General features: G+C 35.1%; 1 protein-coding gene across 1 annotated transcript; it reads left to right on the top strand.

Annotated features, from left to right (window-relative positions):
- Nucleotides 1–241: 241 nt before the first annotated feature.
- Nucleotides 242–917, top strand: LOC115990375. The gene is made up of 2 exons (XM_031114210.1): nt 242–809; nt 907–917. Exons 1-2 carry the CDS (start codon nt 242–244, stop codon nt 915–917), a joined length of 579 nt encoding a protein of 192 aa, XP_030970070.1.
- The last annotated feature ends 17,568 nt before the right edge of the window (nt 918–18,485 follow it).

Below are 18,485 nucleotides of genomic sequence, written 5' to 3'. Positions count from 1 at the left end.
CCTTCTGTGGAAAATGTGCTGGAACATCCTTCCAACTTGTTCTGTTCTTAACAGTCGTTTTAATATTTCTTCTTTAAATTGCTTTTTGTGTAATAATGCCCCTGAAAATATTGAGCATTTGTTTTTGCAGTGTGATTGGGCTGTTCAGCTTTGGTTATTATCCCCGTGGCCTATATATATGAGTAAGTTATCCTCTCTCTCTATTTTGGATTGGATTAAGGTTATTTTAAATCCAAAATCCATGTTGGGGTTGAATGACGAGTCTGTCAAAGACTTCCAACTTTATGCTTCCATTCTCTGTGATCATTTATGGATGGCTAGAAATAAAGCTAGAGTGGAGGGTTCCAAAAGTGATCCAACTGATCTTTCCAGGCAAATTTTTAAAGCCTTCATGGAGCATAAGGATGCTTGGAAGGAGCAAAATGAGAGACCATCCAAAGAGGTGGACTGGTCTCCCCCTCCAAAGAGTTGGATTAAGATAAATTTTGATGCGGCAATCCGTGAAGAGAAAACCACAGTTTCAGTTGTGGGAAGAGATGCTAATGGCAACCTTTTGTTGGCATGGTCAGAGCAATTTGAGAGTGAAAATTCCCTGCTAGGAGAAGCGAGAGTAGCTTGGTTTGCCATGAAGTGTGCTATGAATGAAGGATTTCAGAATATAATCTTGGAGGGTGATGCCTGGAATGTCATTGAGTCGCTGAAAAAATCTGATATAACCCCACATTGGAGTATCAAGTCTATCCTAGAACATATTGTGTTCTTTGTTAATAGTTTTTCCAATGTTGAATTTTCTTTTGTACATAGAAAAGGTAATGTATCTGCTCATTTGCTCGCTCAATGGGCAGCTCTTATAAACTGGTTTGGGCCTGTTTCCCATCTCCTTTTCTGCCTTCTCATGTATCTCAGGTTGTTGTTAGAGATGGGTCCAGGCCCGATCTTTTTGTTTCTCCCCGGTTTTGAGTTGAGTTTTTTTAGCAATAAAGTATTTATTCAGCAAAAAAAAAAAAAAAAAAGGTTATTACATAGAAGATATGATCTAATACCGAATATAAATAATACTACTACTCTTGGGCTCTTGGCTGACCTTTGGTGTTGTATATATAAAGCCTCCACTAAGCCTTATATCTCTCTCTCATCAAGAAAAAAGAAAAGAAAAAATCTCATCTTTCTTTATGTTAAACACGTATATCATGCACCCTCACGAAAAGCATTCTCTAACCCTACCTCTCTTATTCATCAAGAAAACAGAAAAAGATATCTCTCTCTCTCTCTCTCTCTCTCTCTCTGAGTGCAGTCTGTGACACACATATGATTTGGAAAACAGCTGGCCCTTTAGAGTATCTAGCCATCATTGGTTGGGGCATTCCTGACATATACGTTTGGTCGAGAAATCATGGTTTTTCCCGAACAGCGGTGCACTCGATTCGACGTGTCTACAGTCAACTACACGTTCGAAGTTCAAGGTCGAGAAACTCCTTTTGTTCTCCCCGCTCATCTCCCCACATGATAAGCACTCCAACCATGTCAACGAACTCGTTCAAGGTGTCATATATTGAGGGTGAGACCCATGTGCTTGCTGCCTCCATGACCATGAAACAAATCTTTAATGGTTTGTTTGGATTGAAGAGGAGGGAGGGGGAGTAGAGTAGAGTAGAGTAAATTTAGCTCAAAATTAACCTATTTTTAGTCAACTCTACTTTACTCCTCTCCTTCCTGGCCCTAAGGGTATCAAGGAGTTCAAGAAATAGGTTTTTGAAAATGTTCAACTTGAACTCGATCAGTTTGGGCTTCTAATCTATAATGCTAATGTCAAACAACTTGTGGATGTGCTTGGCCATGAGTATTTTTCATACCTAGGCCAGAAAACCCAGATGGAGGCTACCAATCAAGCCAAGGTACATCAACCGCCTAAAATCCACTTTTTGTTATTAATAGAAAATGATGATGCCGAAAAAATCACCAATAGGTCACACAATACTCGCGCGCTCGAAGTAGCACCTGTACAACGAAAAAAAGAAGACCGAACAGAGAGCACTAGTGTGGTGCCGGCCAAAAACCCTCCGATGGTCAAGTTAGAACTATTCTCACAACTCTAGAGTGCTAGAGGGGGTAAATTATGCGTACCTTGATTTGTGAGAGCATTGGGGCTTTTATAGTAGTAGGAGGCTAGCACCTCTTCCTTGGCGTTGAAGTCTTTTCCTTATAGGACTCTACTTGAATAGTTCCAGACGTGGTGAGCGAGATCTTTCCCTGTAGAGAAGATCTTCCTTCGGCGCGCGTACCTTCCGAAATTCCTTTTGCGCTAGGATTCTTATTTTCTTCAGGATTCTAGGATGATTCAGGCATAGGCAGCAAGTACTCTTCATCCAGGGTTTTTGTTGTATCTATCCACGATGGGCCTTGACGCAAGTTGGGCTAGCTCTTCGTCGGCCCACAAACTTGGATTCATCAGGCCCATTAAATCAGGCCTGTCAAGCCATATTTTATACCCTTCAGAAAATATTCATAATTCTTTTCCAAATTTTTTGTTTTTTTTTTTTCAATAAGTTTAAAGGAAAAACAAATTTTATAAATCTTGAGATAACAAGTTTGATGTACATGGTTGCATTAATTACAATTTGTCACCTGAATGAGTTGTGAAATTTGTTAGATAGTATTATTATTTTCTATTTGCCTTCTTTTTGGTATGCAGTGTCAGTTGAACCTATAGGCCATTTAGGCCATCACCTAAGGACCCCGCTTGTAAGAGGGCCCCCAATAGTAATAATATATTATATAATATTACTTTCTCATTTGAAAAAAAAAATGGTAAGGCCCGCCCAAAAAATGTAAGACCCCGCCCAAATTATTGAAAATTGAGAAGAACAAATTATTTCTATCCGTTTCATCCAATCACATCATCAAATCTTCAGCTTTCTCCACACAAAAAAAAAAATCACCACATCCAAATATCCTCTGGATCAAACCTTTGTACCACATTTCATTAAGAAAACCCATGTTTATTACTTGAAATGTAGAGAGGGAGAGAAAGAGAGACACTGATTTTCCTCAATGCAGAAGAAAAGATTACAAAAGTTAGAAAAAAGAAAGATGAGACAAATAAGAAAAGGTAGAAAAAAAATACTCATTCTCTCCATCTTGATTCTAAAAAAACACTCTTTTTAGTTGGCTTACTCATCAATTGGTGTTGGCAATAGACTTAGTGTGTTCATAGATCTTTATTTCAAGTTCGTTTTTTGTTTTCTCTTCCTTTGCCTCTTTCGTCTTCTTCATGGTTTGCTGCTGGAGTGCAAGGTTTTTGTTCTTTCTTTTTTGCTTAACTTTAGTTTAGTTGTTCTTGTACTCTTTACTGCTTTACACTTTACTCTTTTTTGTTTGTTCTTTTAAATTTTGATTTCTTTAGATTTCTTTGGGTAAATTACAATTTACCCACCTGTGGTTTGACCAAAATTTAAGTTGCTTACCTGTGGTTTAGAATTTGGCACTTTGCTCACCTGAGGTTTACTCCGTTAGGGGTCCGTCACCCACCTATGGACTTTCTTTGTTACAAAATTAAAAAATATAACATAATTTTAAAAAATAAGATCAATGGCTTTTTAAAAATTTAGAAACTTGCTCAAGAACTTTAGAACACAAAAATTATCCAACTGAGCTCTTGCTAACACTCTCTACAAACGATTATACATATCTAAAACCCACTAATCTTGCATAAAAATTAGCCAAACACAAAGAATAATCACTAATGAGAGATAATAAATGGAAAATTGGATGAAATTAGTGAAGAACAATGAAACCTAAAACATGAAACCCCAACCCACCTCTCTGTTCCTTCCTCCTTCAATCTTTTCTATCATCAAAACAACAAATCCACTACAAAATTCCCAGTACTGTCCTATGTCCATTTTATCTGTCAACAAACCCACTTGAAAAATCCAAGCTTTTTACATCATCTAGTCAAACAAAAAGAAAAATAAAAAGTAAAAGTGAGTTCTAAAGTTACTTAGCACACAGCAGTAGCATTGTGAACTGAACAACATTTATGGATGGCTTGGCTTTTGGCTGGTTAATGGGTTCTTCACAGCTAGTGAAAGTGAAGAATATTGAACTATATATTTCTGGTTTGGTAGTGGGTGAGGGGTCTTGTGAGTTGTAAATGTGATGGGTATCCGTATATCTTTGAACTCTCTATGTTTCTCTTTCCCCAAAACAGATGAAAGAAAGATGAAATATTTTTGAAGATTTGAGTTACAATGTTGTGAATAGAACAACATCAGATTTTTTTTTTTTTAATTTTTAATTTTTTATGTGTGTGTGTTTTGTACCATAAATTATTATTCAAAATTAGAACACCCAAATAGAACCCAAAAAATTCCAACTTGATCTTCACATAGCACATCTTCAACAACTTAAACCTTCTTGTGCAACCATTAAACCTTCAAATGCCAGATCGATGAAACAGAAATCATAGATAGAGAGGGAAAGCTTGAGGTCATGGGCTTTGTTTAGATTAGAGAATACAAAAGTGCTTCAAAGTGAAATTGACAAGGAAGAACCACCTATGGTGGTGGGTCCGGTGACAAACGGCGAGATAGAGATGTCCTATTGGTACAAATTGATATGAATATATGATAGAGAGAGAATAAAACATCATCTTATAAGTCTAAAATGCCAATTTATGTGTTCTATTGAAATTCTTGAGCAAGCTTCTAAATTTCAAAAAGCCACCTTTTGATCTTATTTTTTAAAATTTTGTTATGTTTTTTATGTTTGTAACGGAGAAAGTCATAGGTGGGTAATAGACCCTTAACAAAGTAGACCTCAGGGGGATAAAATGCGAAATTTTAAACCACAAGTGGGCAACTTAAATTTTGGCCAAACCATAGGTGAGTAAGTTTTAATTTGCCCGATTTCTTTAAAAGGCTATGGAATGGTACGAATGGACCCACTTAATTTTTTTTTTTTTGTTTTTTTTTTTTAAAGAAATAAGATTTAGTGGATGGAAGTTAAAGTACTGTATTGATCAGTGATCTAGTCCTACACATTTTTAAAGTATTGATCCAGTGATCCTAGTGCTACACATTTTTTTTTTTTTTATAATTTTTTTTAAAGAAATCAGATTTAATGGGATTGAGCCATGGAGGGGTAGTGGGCGGGTCTAAGGGTCTTAGTCTTAGTGGATCAAGTTGAGTCCTATACATTTTGCTAGTGGGCTGGTCTTACTTCTTAGTGGATCCAATCATCCAAAAAAGTTGAGTCCTATACATTTTGCTAAAAAAAAATGGTTTACTACTACATAAATAAAAAATAAAAAAAAATTAAAAAAAAAAGAGTATTGATAATAAAATTATAAATTTAGAATAATTTACTTTGTATTAAAGTTAATTTTAATTTATTTGTGTAGGTTCAAAGTGTAAAGTGATCATATTAAGTAAAGCTGCAATTGTGCTTTTGATAAACCAGGTTCTATTGTTTTATACATTAAATTTATATTATTTTAGTTAAATTGTAATTTCTTTTTTATTATAGATTTTGTTTCATTTATTCATAAATATTTTTTAATTACAAATGTCTACTAGAAAATATCCATCTGGATATGAAAAACTAAAAAACTAAAAAAAAAAAAAAAAAAGACAAAGAGAAGAACTTATTGAATCTCAAAAAGGAGCTATGGACAAATTTATTACTAGTAAACAACAAAATCTTGCAGAAAATTTGAGTGAAGATTTCATAAATGAACAAGAAATTCATCAAAAAGAGTTAGAAGATAATGAAAATATACAAAAAAAAAAAATGATAATAATGAAGGTGGTCATGATAATGTTCAAACATTTAATGTCACCATTCTTGATAATGAAGCTCAAAATAATTTAGAGGAGAGTGAAAATATTAATGATCAACCTAATTATATTCCTACAAATACTTTGATCCAGGTCAATGGAAAACTATTGATATAAAATTAAGAGATTTGTTAGTAGAAAATGGTCCAATAAGAGTTGATGATCTAAACTTTCCTATAGATAAGAACTCTAGACATTTTTCTACAACGCATTATATTCGAAAATTACCAAATGGGGAGAAACATGATAGAAAATGGTTAGTGTGTTCAAAAGACCTAGATAAAGTATTTTGTTTTTGTTGCAAGCTGTTTAATTCAAAATCTAATACAAATCAACTAGCTAATGGAGGAACTAAGGATTGGAAAAATATTAGTTCTATTCTTAAAAATCATGAAACAACCAATGAGCATATTATTAATATGAATACTTGGATTGATTTAGAACTAAGATTATTGAAGAATGTTGAGGTCTAAAAAGGGTCATAGTGAAATAAGCCCAAAAAGAATAAGTCAAGCCCAAAAGGGAAATTCAAGCTTAGCCCAAAGTAGTAGATACAGAGGGAATAAAAGAAAGGCCCAGAGGATCCTGAAGCCCAAAAACAGAAGCATCCAAAAGAAAAAGGAAGACTGGGACAGCTCGATAGAAAGAAGACAGAAGAAGAAAACAAGAAATAAAAAGCAAAAAAAGAACGCGAGCAACCTCTCATGGCACAGACAGAAAAGGCCTCGGGGAACCAGGACAGGGAAGAAGAATGGTAACAAACAACTTTCAAAATGACAGAACAGGATTCTGCCCAAATAGGAAAAAAAGGGAAAAGTGGAAGACGCTAGAAATGGGGATGCCAAGAAGGGCATACCTCAGCACGTCCCAAAGAAGATGGCCAACCAGGAACTTTCAAAAGAATCAGAGCTGAAAGAAGGAAAGAATGAGAAAAAACGGAAAAGGGACTTACCGAGACGATGGGAACAGGACATGCTCTGTTTGCAAAAGAGCAAAACAGGGGAACCAACGGTTCCCCGGGAAGACCAAAAAACTCCATTATAAAAGGAAAGGATGGGTTGGGAAGAAGAGGCAGGGAAAAAAAGAAAGAAACACAAGAAAGAAGAAATTCTCCAGAAAAAAACTATTAGAGAATCTGTGCAGAAAGGAAAATACTAAGGGAAAAACAAGTATTGCTTCCCGGTATCCTGTAAAAGCCACTATTGCACATACTCGGATTCAACGAGAATCAAACTTTGCAAGTTTTGAAGGCTGAAATAGCCATTCAAGACTGCAATTTTTGAGCTTGACTGAACCTTGTATCACGTCCTAGTGAGCTTTCTGTAATCTAACAGATAATGTATTAATGAAACATTGCTTCATATTTTCCAGGATCCCCACAGCACTAATTTTTATCGCTTTGCTAATCCTGTTTCTTTCCTTCTGAATTTACCTTGTTAATTTTTGGCACTCTTCGATATCCTTGTTTGTCATTTTCTTTATATTGTCAGGAGTATTCTCTGCATCCCACTTGATTCTTAAACAGCTCGTTAGCTGCGGTGAGTCAAGGCCCGGTCCACCGAATCCTCCTTTTCATTTAGGCCCGAGATCCTTGGGCCTGAGTGTCACGAAAAGGGCACTCTCACAAAGAATAAAAAAATTGATAAAAATGTCCAAGAACAAATTAAGAAAGAGAAAGATCATTGGAAACAAGTGTTATTAAGAATAATAGCAGTGGTAAAAAATCTTGGTAAAAATAATTTGGCATTCCGAGGAAAAAACGAAAAGATCTATCAAGAAAATAACAGAAATTTTTTAAGTATAATTGAAATGATTGCAAAATTTCTGTAATGCAAGAACATGTTTGACGTATTCAACATGGTGCAATCCATAATCATTATCTTGGACATAATATACAAAATGAAGTGATACAATTATTAGCAAATGAAATCAAAAGTAAAATTATAAAAAAGACTAAAGAAGCAAAATACTTTTCAATTATACTTGATTGTACCCCTGATGTAAGTCATCAACAACAAATGACTCTCATACTAAGATGTGTGGATATTTCAATAAGTCCGATAAAAATAGATGAACATTTTGTGGAATTTTTAAAGATAGATAATACTTCTGAAAAAGGACTTTTCAATGAAATTATAAATGCAATAAAAAATCTTGAACTTGATATTAATGATGTACATGGACAAGGATATGATAATGGGTCTAATATGAAAGGGAAAAAACGAGGGGTACAAAAAAGAATTCTTGATATAAATCCTAAAGCATTTTACACACCATGTGGTTGTCATAATCTCAACCTTGTCCTATGTGATATGGCTAATTCTTGTCCTAAAGCTATATCTTTTTTTGGAGTAGTACAATGTATGTACACACTATTTTCTTCTTCCACAAAGTGATGGAAAATTTTACAAGATAATGTGATAGGTTTAACTCTTAAACCATTGTCACAAACACATTGGGAAAGTCAAATTGAAAGTGTGAAAGCAATAAAATTTCAAGGTCTAGAAATAAGAGATGCTTCGTTACAATTGGCAAAAACAAGTGAAAATCCTAAAACAAAAAGTGAAGCTAATTGTTTAGCAACATCTGAGATTGAAAGTTTTGAGTTTTTGCTAGGTATGACTATTTGGTATGAAATATTATTTGTTGTTAACTCTGTTAGTAGAAATTTACAATCGAAAGACATGCATATTGATGTTGCTATAGATCAATTAAAAGGTCTCATGTCTTTTTTTAAAAAATATAGAGAAGATGGATTTACATCTCCTATGAATTCATCTAAAGAAATTGCAACCAAAATGGAAATAAAGCCTATATTTCGTGAAAAACGTATAATTCGTAGGAAGAAACAGTTTGATGAGAATGTCAATGATGAGACAACACAATCCGCTGAAGAATATTTTAGAATTAATTATTTTTTCCATATAGTAGGTCAAGCTATTTCTTCAATTAAAAGTAGGTTTGAAAATTTTCAAATATATGAAAATATTTTTGGTTTTTTATTTAATTTTGAAAAACTAAAATCACTAGATGATGATAGTTTGAAAAAAAATTGTCTAAATTTTGAATGTTTTCTCACACATGAAACTTATTCCGATATTGATGACTTAGATTTATTTTCAGAACTAAAAGTTTTAAATGAAGTTTTGCAAAGAAATGAAAACTCTCCAATTAATGTACTAAATTATATAAAGAAGCTAGAATCTTTTCCAAATGCATGTATTGCTTTCAGAATATTACTAACTATACTTGTAACAATTGCTTCTGTAGAAATTGTTTTTCAAAATTAAAATTAATAAAATCCTATTTAAGATCAACTATGTCACAAGAAAGATTAAGTGGATTAGTCATATTATCAATTGAAAAGGAAATGTTGGCGGAACTTGAATGTAAAAATTTAATTAGTAATTTTGCCTCTCAAAAAGCAAGAAAAATAAATTTTAATTGAAAAAAAAATATGAATTTATAATTAAATATAAAAAAAAGGCTCCATTTAAAGCTTTCGCCTAGGGCCCCGAAATTCGTTAAGCCGACCCTATTGGTATGTGAAACTACAATCATAAATAATTATTAGTTTATTGATTCAGTTTTAAAGAAAAAAAAAAAAAAAAACAACTTTAAAGTTCCTATCATTATAATCATTTTATTGAGCAAGACTACTTCATGCGCATGTTAATATACAGCAAATTCATCAACAAATCTAGGTTATTTTTTCTTCAAAATAAGTTTTGGCACTAACAAATTGATAAATGTTGTTATAGATTGATGTTGCTGAAGCTAATTAGAAGAAAGGCGAGATCGGATCAAAGGAGCGCGAAGGCCTAACATTGATCACAAAATGCAGCCGAAATTGACACCGAGACTAAGATCATAACGACTCAAAGGCTAGGAGAAGCCCAAAAGGAGGAAATTAATATTAAGACTGGTGTGGAACTATATAAGAACTAGAAGGAAGCTGACTTGGCCGAGTCAAAGGCCGAACTGGCCACAAAAAATGCCAGGTGGTCTCAAGCCTCTTAGTTGGTGGAAGTGGAGTCTGCAAAGGTAGTGGCCCTAAGGGAGGCTAAGTTGCTAACTAAGGTGGAGAAGAAGAAGGCATTGAATCAGACTGAGAAACTTAGGGTAGAATTGCTAAGCAAGGTAGTTGTGGAGTATGAGACTAAGGAATGTGACACTACTATAATCTTGTTTTGCCTTTGGTTTTTTGTGTTTTTGATGTGTTAGTTTATGAGTTTCTCCTTCAATCATGTGAAAATTTGGATGGTTTATGTTTCAAGTAAAGAAAGAGGATTAATAGGGCTTATAGATAGAGCTATAGTTGGGAGGGGTTCCCACACACCTCTAATTTCTAAAGATAAAGACTTAATATCTATCACACCCCAAATCCAAAAGGGTCCAATGTAACGCCCTAGGTACACCCAAAAAAAAAAAAAAAGTCAGAATTTTATGGCTCACATGTGACCCCACCTACCCCCTTAATTCCCCACCACTCATTTCTCTCAAAATATCTCTCCCTCCCTCTTTGGCCAACTAGCACTCTTCTTCTTACTTTGTTCTCTTTTTCTTTTCATTTTCTCTCAAACACTCGTCTCTATCACTCCCTCACACTCTCCCTCGGTACCTACTCCATACCACCATCTCCACCATCATTTTTCTGGCAAGGTCACCGGAAAATTCTTAGGAACCTCTAAGCATCTTCATCCCTTTTACTTAAGGTAAAGATTTCTAATCTTTTTGATGTGTTTTATGTTTGCTAGAAGTTCCATTTATCTAAGTTTTGATAATAATATTATTGTGATTTATGAGCTTTGGAAGTGATAGTCATGTATTTATATGTATGAGTTTTGTATTGGTGGAATTATTTGATGACTAAGTTTATAGTTTTTACAATGGTGATTGTCTAAGTGGTGAAGATTTGGGGGTTTTGGCTTTTTAATATGAAATAAATGGTGAATATAATTTTTACAAATTATTTGGAGCTAGTTAAAGATTCAAATTGTTTGTATTGGAGGATATTATGGTTTTTGGTATCATGGGTCTCTTGTTGACGTGGTATAAATCTTGTGGGAAGTACTTATAAGTTGTTGAGGTTTTGATATTAGAGATAATATCTTGAATGACTTTATAAGTTTATAAATGAGAGTCTATGCCTTGTAAATTAAATTGTTGGGTAACTTTGGAAGTAGGATACATTACATGTGAGGTTAATACTTAGGCTTGCCTAATTAATTTGTAGCTAGATACAATTTCAAGCTTTATGCTTATTGTGATAGGTTTGCTTGATATTGTTTAGGTTCTAGCTTATCTCCTAGCTTTTTAATGGGATTTTTGGAAAATAATCATGTTGCATAAACGTTGTTTTTGGGTTAAACACGTTTTTGGAAACTACTTATGGAAACTATATTTTCCTAAAAACTATTGTGTCGTAACCTTAAATGTATATGGTTATTTATGAATAGTGCATCGTACTTGGTAATGTATATGGGGAAATGCATGATTTGTTAGCATGGAAAAGATAAGCATCTTTTATAAAATTCTTGGGAATGGATTTTATGGATTTATTGCGTTTTTTGCAAATTCTAAAGATGTTTTGTCTTGACTTGTGATATTTGGAAAATTGATAGAAAATCTTATACACAAGAAATGATTTTTGAAAACTTGAGAATCTTGTGAATATATTGGGTATTTCAAAGGTTTTTGTGAAACTACTTGAAATTGAATTTTGTTTTAATTTCATGTAAACTGTGAACTCTTTATGTTTTTACCCTTGAGCTGTGACATGTGATTACCTGGTGATTACCCAGCCAGATGCCATAGTCTTTGTGACATTTGTACCTTGGCACCTTGTCTTTGTGGTGGATTGATGTCTTCGTGGTATAATTGATGTCTTCGTGGCATAACTTGATATCTTCGTGGTATAACCGATGTCTTCGTGGCATAACTTGATGTCTTTGTGGCATACCTAACGTCTTTATGGCAACTTGTCATGTGGCCTTGGGTTGGATTTTCAGGTTTTGAAAGGGTGTTTTGATAGCTCACAGTAAATTGTATATAGATTCATGTTGAAATATTTTGAGAAAGCTTGGTGCTATATTCCTTTAATCATTCTTGTCAATTTATTAAGAAAAATGGATTTGCATGATCCTAATGGAAATTTCCAAATTATAACACGTTTTGTAAATTGCTCATCATCATGAAACTTGCATTTCCCCCACCCCCATTAATTATGCTATTTACTAGGCTCTGTCTCATCCCATTTTTTTACAAACCTTTTCATAGTAGGCAACTATCGTTTTGAGACAGGTTTTTATGGCTAGCAGTAGTTAGACTAACTATTAATGGAGGCTGGACTTTTGTTATAGTGATCTTTAGATGTACATCATAAAATAGGCTTGACTTATTATTTTGTATTTGATAGTGGTGATGGCTTTTATTCCCATTGATGGGACAAGTTGATGATATGTAATTATATTTATTCAGACCTCCATTCTTTTGTAGCTAATGGTAATTGTAATTATTGCATAGAGTTCTGACTTACTTTAAGAGTATTGTTAATGAAATTATTATGATAATTCTTGATGTTGGTACTTGACATGAATTATTTGCAATAAATTTTCAAAAAGGAAAAATATATAGGTACCTTTGAGATATTTTCCTCATACTTTGGACTCTTTTGGGTTTGGGGTTTGATATCCAAAGCATGAGAAATAAGGTACCTGTACATTTTTCCTTTTTGACAAATCAATCCAAATAGTCCATACCAAGTACTAATATCAAGAATTTTCATAATAATTTCATTAAAGATACTCCCAAAGTAAGTCAGAGCTCTATACAATAATTATAAGGACCATTGGCCACAAAAGAGTGGAGGTCTGAATAAATATAATTACATATTATCAGCTTGTCTCATCAGTGGGAATAAAGTCATCACCACTACCATTAGATACAAAAGAATTTGCCAAACCTACTCTAGGATGTACATCATCTAAATATCACTGTCACAGAAGTCCAGCCTCTATCAGCAGTTAGTCTAACTACTGCTAGCCACAAAAACCTGTCTCAAAATGATCGTTGCCTACTCTAAAAAAGTTTATAAAAGAATTAGATGAGACAGAGCCCAGTAAGTATCATCAGCTTGTCCCAATAGTGGGAATAAAGTCATCACCACTACTATTAGATACAAAAGAATTTGCCAAGCCTACTCTAGGATGGACATCATCTAAATATCACCGTTACAGAAGTCCAGCCTCCATCAGTAGTTAGTCTAACTACTGCTTGCCACAAAAACCTGTCTCAAAATGATTGTTGCCTACTCTAAAAAAGTTTGTAAAAGAATTAGATGAGACAGAGCCCAGTAAGTAGCATAATTAATGGGGGTAGGGGAAATGCAAGTTTCATGATGATGAATAGTTTACAAAGCATGTTCTAATTTGAGAATTTCCAAATAAATTCTACAAAACCATTTCCAAAAATAATATGACAAGAATGATTAAAATGATACAGCATAAAACTTCTCAAAATGCTCGTATGAAACTACATACTATATTTTGTGAGCAATAACAATACTATCTCAAACCCAAGGCCACATGACAATGCCGTTACAAAGATAGAACTAATCTGCCGTCACAAAGACGGAACTAATCTGGTGTTACAAAGATAGAACTCATCCCTGACATACAGTCAAAACTAAATATTCCGTCACAAAGACGAAACTCATCACCATCACAAAGACGAAACTCAATAACCATCACAAAGATGGGTGCTAAGATACTAATGTCACAAAGACTATAGTAACTAGCTAGGTAATCATATGTCATAACACATGGGTAGAATATAAAGAGCTCACAAATTACCTTTAATTCAAAATATGTAATTCACTTCCAAGTAGTTTCATAAAATATTTGAATAGTCAAGATATTCACAAGGTTCTCAAAGCCTTCAACTCATTTATTTTCAAAAAGATTTTGTATTAACTTCCCAACTAACATAGGTCAAGATAAACATCTTTATATTTTGCAAATAATGCAATAAATCCATAAAATCTATTCTCAAAAATTTAATCAAAGATGCTAATCTTTTCCATGCTAACAAATCATGCATTTCCCCATATGCAATAAGAAATATGATGCACTTTCAATGCTTCATGCGTTTTGCATAAATGATTAACAATAATAGTACACATATTACATTTTAGGAAAACCATGAATAATGTTCCAAAATGGGTTTAACCATATAATACTTTAGTGCAATAATTATTCCATTTAAAAAATCCCGTTAAGAAGCCACTTACCTCGCAACCCACAAAAGCCTAATTTTCCAAGCTCCAAATGAGATTAGCTAGAACCTAAACAATACCAAGCAAACCTATTACAATAAACATAAAGCTTGACATTGCATTTAGCTATGAATTAGAGATTGCTAACTAAGCAATTAATTAGGCAAGTGTAGCATTTAACCTCAAAAATAATGTATTCCACTTCCAAGGTTTCTCAACTAATTTACAAGGTATAGACTCCCATTATACTCATAAATCATTCAAGGTATTATCTCTAACATCAAAACCTCAACACCTTATGAGTAGTTCCCACAAGATTTATATAATATTATCAAGAGACCCATGACACCAAAATCATAATATTCTCCAAGACAACAATTAGAATCTTTATCTAGCTCCAAATAATCAATAAAAATTATATTCACTATCTATTTCATATTAAAAAGCCAAAACCCTCAAATCTTCACCACTTATATAACCACCATTGTAAAAACTATAAACCCACTCATCAAATAATTCCACCAACACAAAACCCATACATATAAACACATGAATATCACTTCCAAAACTCATAAATCACATGGATATCATTATCAAAACTTAGATTAAAGAACCTCAAGCAAAAGCATATAAACCCACCAAAAAGATTAGAAATTATTACCTCAAATAATAGAGATGAGTGAGCCTTAGCTTTTTCCTATGGAGTTTTCCGATAAACTTTGCCGGAAAAATGATGGTGGAGGTGGTGGTGAGGAGATGTACCGGTGGGAGAGTGAGGGAGTGTGAGAGAGGAGTGTGTGTGTTGTGTTTGAGAGAAAAAAAAAAAAAAAAAAAAAAAAAAAAAAAAAGGAAAAGAAAAAGTGGAGAGGACCCTAGCTAATTGACCGGCCAAGAGGGTGAGACATGAGATGATATTGGTGAGATTGTGTGGTTGAGGGGAGTGGGGTATGTGGGGGTCACGTGGGCTTCTCAAAAAATCCACCACTTTACTTCTTTTTTTCTTTTTTTTTAAGGGCTGGGACATTACAATATCACTTCACTAAAATGTAATTAGTAATTGAATGATACTTCCTTAATATATCATTTTGTAGGACAACTTAGAATACATTAAGATATCTTTTTTATATTTAATGTGGGGAAGTAAGCTTCAACATTTACCAGTTTCATAGTTTGTATGAATTTAATAATTGTATACCTTTTTGAATTATAATATGACTGATTCCAATCCTGTCTTTGGAAATCACTCATCCATTAATATTGAGATTGATATTATCTGATAAAGAATACAAAATTTTACTTCAAAAAATAAACAAAGCATGCTTCTACTTCTAATAAAAAATAAGATAAAGAAAATATGCATGATAATACTAGTTGCTATGTTATGTTATAAATTGGTTCACTTTATGATTTTATGTTTATATTTGGGTCTTACAAGTCTTCTATACAATCCAAAAACCAATGATAAGGAATGGATTTTTCTTTTTTTTGTTAATATGTGAAACATTGATGATATAGGTGCAACAGTCAAATTGGGAATTGTGCAAGAAACAAAAAGCAGCAGAAGCAGTTCTGTATGAGGCACAGAAAGCTGCTAAGGCACAGAAGGCAAGTGCATACGCAAATTTCTATGCCTGCCAACAATTTACAGAGAGTGAACTATATGCAAAGAAGAAAGAGGCTGAAATGAATTATACTCTCCCCATGTAGGAGCCCCTTCCTCTTGACCATCCCTCGAGTCCTCCCTCCCTTCCTAACGGCTCTTCCTTTCATTATCTCTACAAACACCCCTCTGTGCTCACCTCCAATCCCCATAACCTTCACCTTCGACCTCTCTTTGGCAAGCTCCTTTTTAACAGGCATCAAAACCAACGAGCCTTAAAGAGCACCCTCAGAGCTGCCTAGAAAATGGGTTCTGTTCTAAGAATAGTAGATGTTGGAAATGATATCTTCCAGTTCAAGTTCACCTTAGAATATTAGACGGAATGGGTTGAAAGAAACAGCCCTTGGAATTTCGACAATAACTTACTGCTCCTGTGCAGATGGAGGAAAGGCCTCTCAATCTCCAACATAGACTTCGCCCATTCACCCTTTTGGGTTCAGATTTAGGGCCTCCCTTTTGAGAACTTGTCTAAGGATGTTGGAAAAGACCTGGGGAATAGCTTGGGTCGTTACATTGAGACCGATAAGCAGTCATGGTTATTCGAGCAAGCACGATTCATGAGAATCCATGTCGATTTACCATCCAACAAACCTCTCTGAAGAGGAGGCAACATAGTAAATCTTGAAGGAGGGAAGACTTAGGTCACCTTCAAGTATGAGAGGCCCCCCACCTTCTGCTACCAATGTGGATGGCTCGGTCATGATGAAAAACACTGTCTAAACCACCCCTTCACTCCTAACTCTCCCAAACAATATGTGGAAACCAAAAGGGTAGCTCCGAAAAATCCAAATCCCAAAATAGTTAGGGTTTCAATGAAGAGCGATCAGGAAAATTAAGTGACAAATCAACGCCGGCGATGGTAGCCTCATCGAGCTCGGATTCAGAGCGACTAGCAAGGATAGAAATTCAAATTTGAAATCATAACGAAAAAGGCATAGTGCTCGAGGTGGTTGGTGTGCTCAAAGGGACAACCTCACAGACAGTGGAAAATCAGGGACGTAACCTGACAGAAAACATTGACATGTTGCCTAAATTGGAGGGCCCCCCACGTGATCAACACAATATAGGAGCCTCGGGTAGAGATGCCAGAGATGAGTCCTCACTTGTGGGCCTTCCCAGTTCACCCCTCCACGAGGCCCAAGAGATCACTAGTTCTCTAAAGCCCATCACTGAGATTATAACCCCCGTAGAAAATCTCAAATCCCCATCAGGCCCAAGCCAAACCAAGCAGCCCAAAGGCAAAGGTAACTAGAAAAGGATAGCTCGGGAAAAAGGGAAACAGGCCCAGGGAGTCTCTATGCAATCAAATGAGAACCTGTCAAGGTCTAAAAGGCCGGGTAAGTTGGACTTCTCAGTTGAGTTAGAAGAAAATCATCCCCCAAAAAGGCATTGCGTAAGCCCCCCTACAAGCTTAGTTGCCTCACCAGTCAGATCGGCGGTGGCTACTAGGCAGCAATGCCGAGAATAATGAATTCCATATATTGGAACTGCCGAGAAATTGGGAACCCTCAGACAGTGTTTACATTGCCTAACTACATGCGACGATGGAATCCTTATATCGTCATCTTGGTGGAGACTAAATCAAAGGTAAAGCATATGGAGAAAATTAAATTCAATTTGGGGTTTTCTAATGACCTAATTGTCCCTAGTCAAGGCCGAAGTGGAGGCTTAGCCCTTCTCTGGTCAAAGGAAATCAACTTAGAAATCATATCCTTCTCTTAACGCCACATCGACTCCACCATCACTGATCAAATGGAGATTTATTGGTTTTTATGGCCACCCAGAACCCCATATGAGGAAGGAATCCCGAAACCTTCTCACTTATCTAAATGCCCAATATTCTTTACCCTAGTTTTGTTGCGGAGATTTTAATGAAATTTTATCTGTGTCTGAAAAATTAGGTGGAGCCCAGGGATCACAGAGGCAAATGGAAGGCTTCCTTGATGCCGTGAATGCTTGTGGCTTCCAAGACCTTGGCTTCTCAGGTTCAAAATTTACGTGGTGCAATATGCAAGAAGGTAGCAACAGAGTCTACCTTCAACTGGACAGAGCCTTTGCCAACTCAGAATGGATCAGTCTCTTTAAGGATGCCAAGGTCCACCACTTGGTTGAGTCCACCTCAGACCATTGCCTCCTAAGAATTACAGACTCATGCTCCTTGCCTCCAACTAGAAAACGCCGCTTGCCATTTTGAAGTCATGTGGGCAAAGAGAGAAGGCTGTCAAGAGATCATTGAAGTTGCTTTGGAATAGGGGCAGCTCATTGAATACTCCTGAAGGAATTGCTTCCAACCTTAGTCGTTGCGCATCAAAATTAACTATATGGAATAAAAGTGTGATTGGAAACATCCCAAGGAAAATTCAGGAAAAGAGGAAAGCTCTCAACAACCTCACTGCCCAAGATCACGATGGCTCTCATGGAGTAGCAATCAATGAAATCAGGAAAGAAATTAATGACCTTCTAGATAGTGAGGAGATTTTATCATTTTATGACATCAACGCAGCAAAATTCATTGGTATAGAGAGGGAGACAGAAATACAAAATTCTTCCATGCTAGAGCTTTTGACAGAAGGAAGAAGAACACTATTTTGGGCTTGTGGAACGATGAAGGCAGATGGTGTGATGACAAGGATAGTATCTAGGCTACTGCACTAGCCTACTTTGAGAAAATCTACACTACTATCTCACCAAGTGGTATCCAGGAGATCACCAA

This window comes from Quercus lobata, chromosome 5, assembly GCF_001633185.2.
Source record: "Quercus lobata isolate SW786 chromosome 5, ValleyOak3.0 Primary Assembly, whole genome shotgun sequence".
NCBI lineage: Eukaryota > Viridiplantae > Streptophyta > Magnoliopsida > Fagales > Fagaceae > Quercus > Quercus lobata.
The sequence above is the reverse complement of the archived record's forward strand: the minus strand, read 5'-3'. Positions and strand labels throughout refer to the sequence as shown.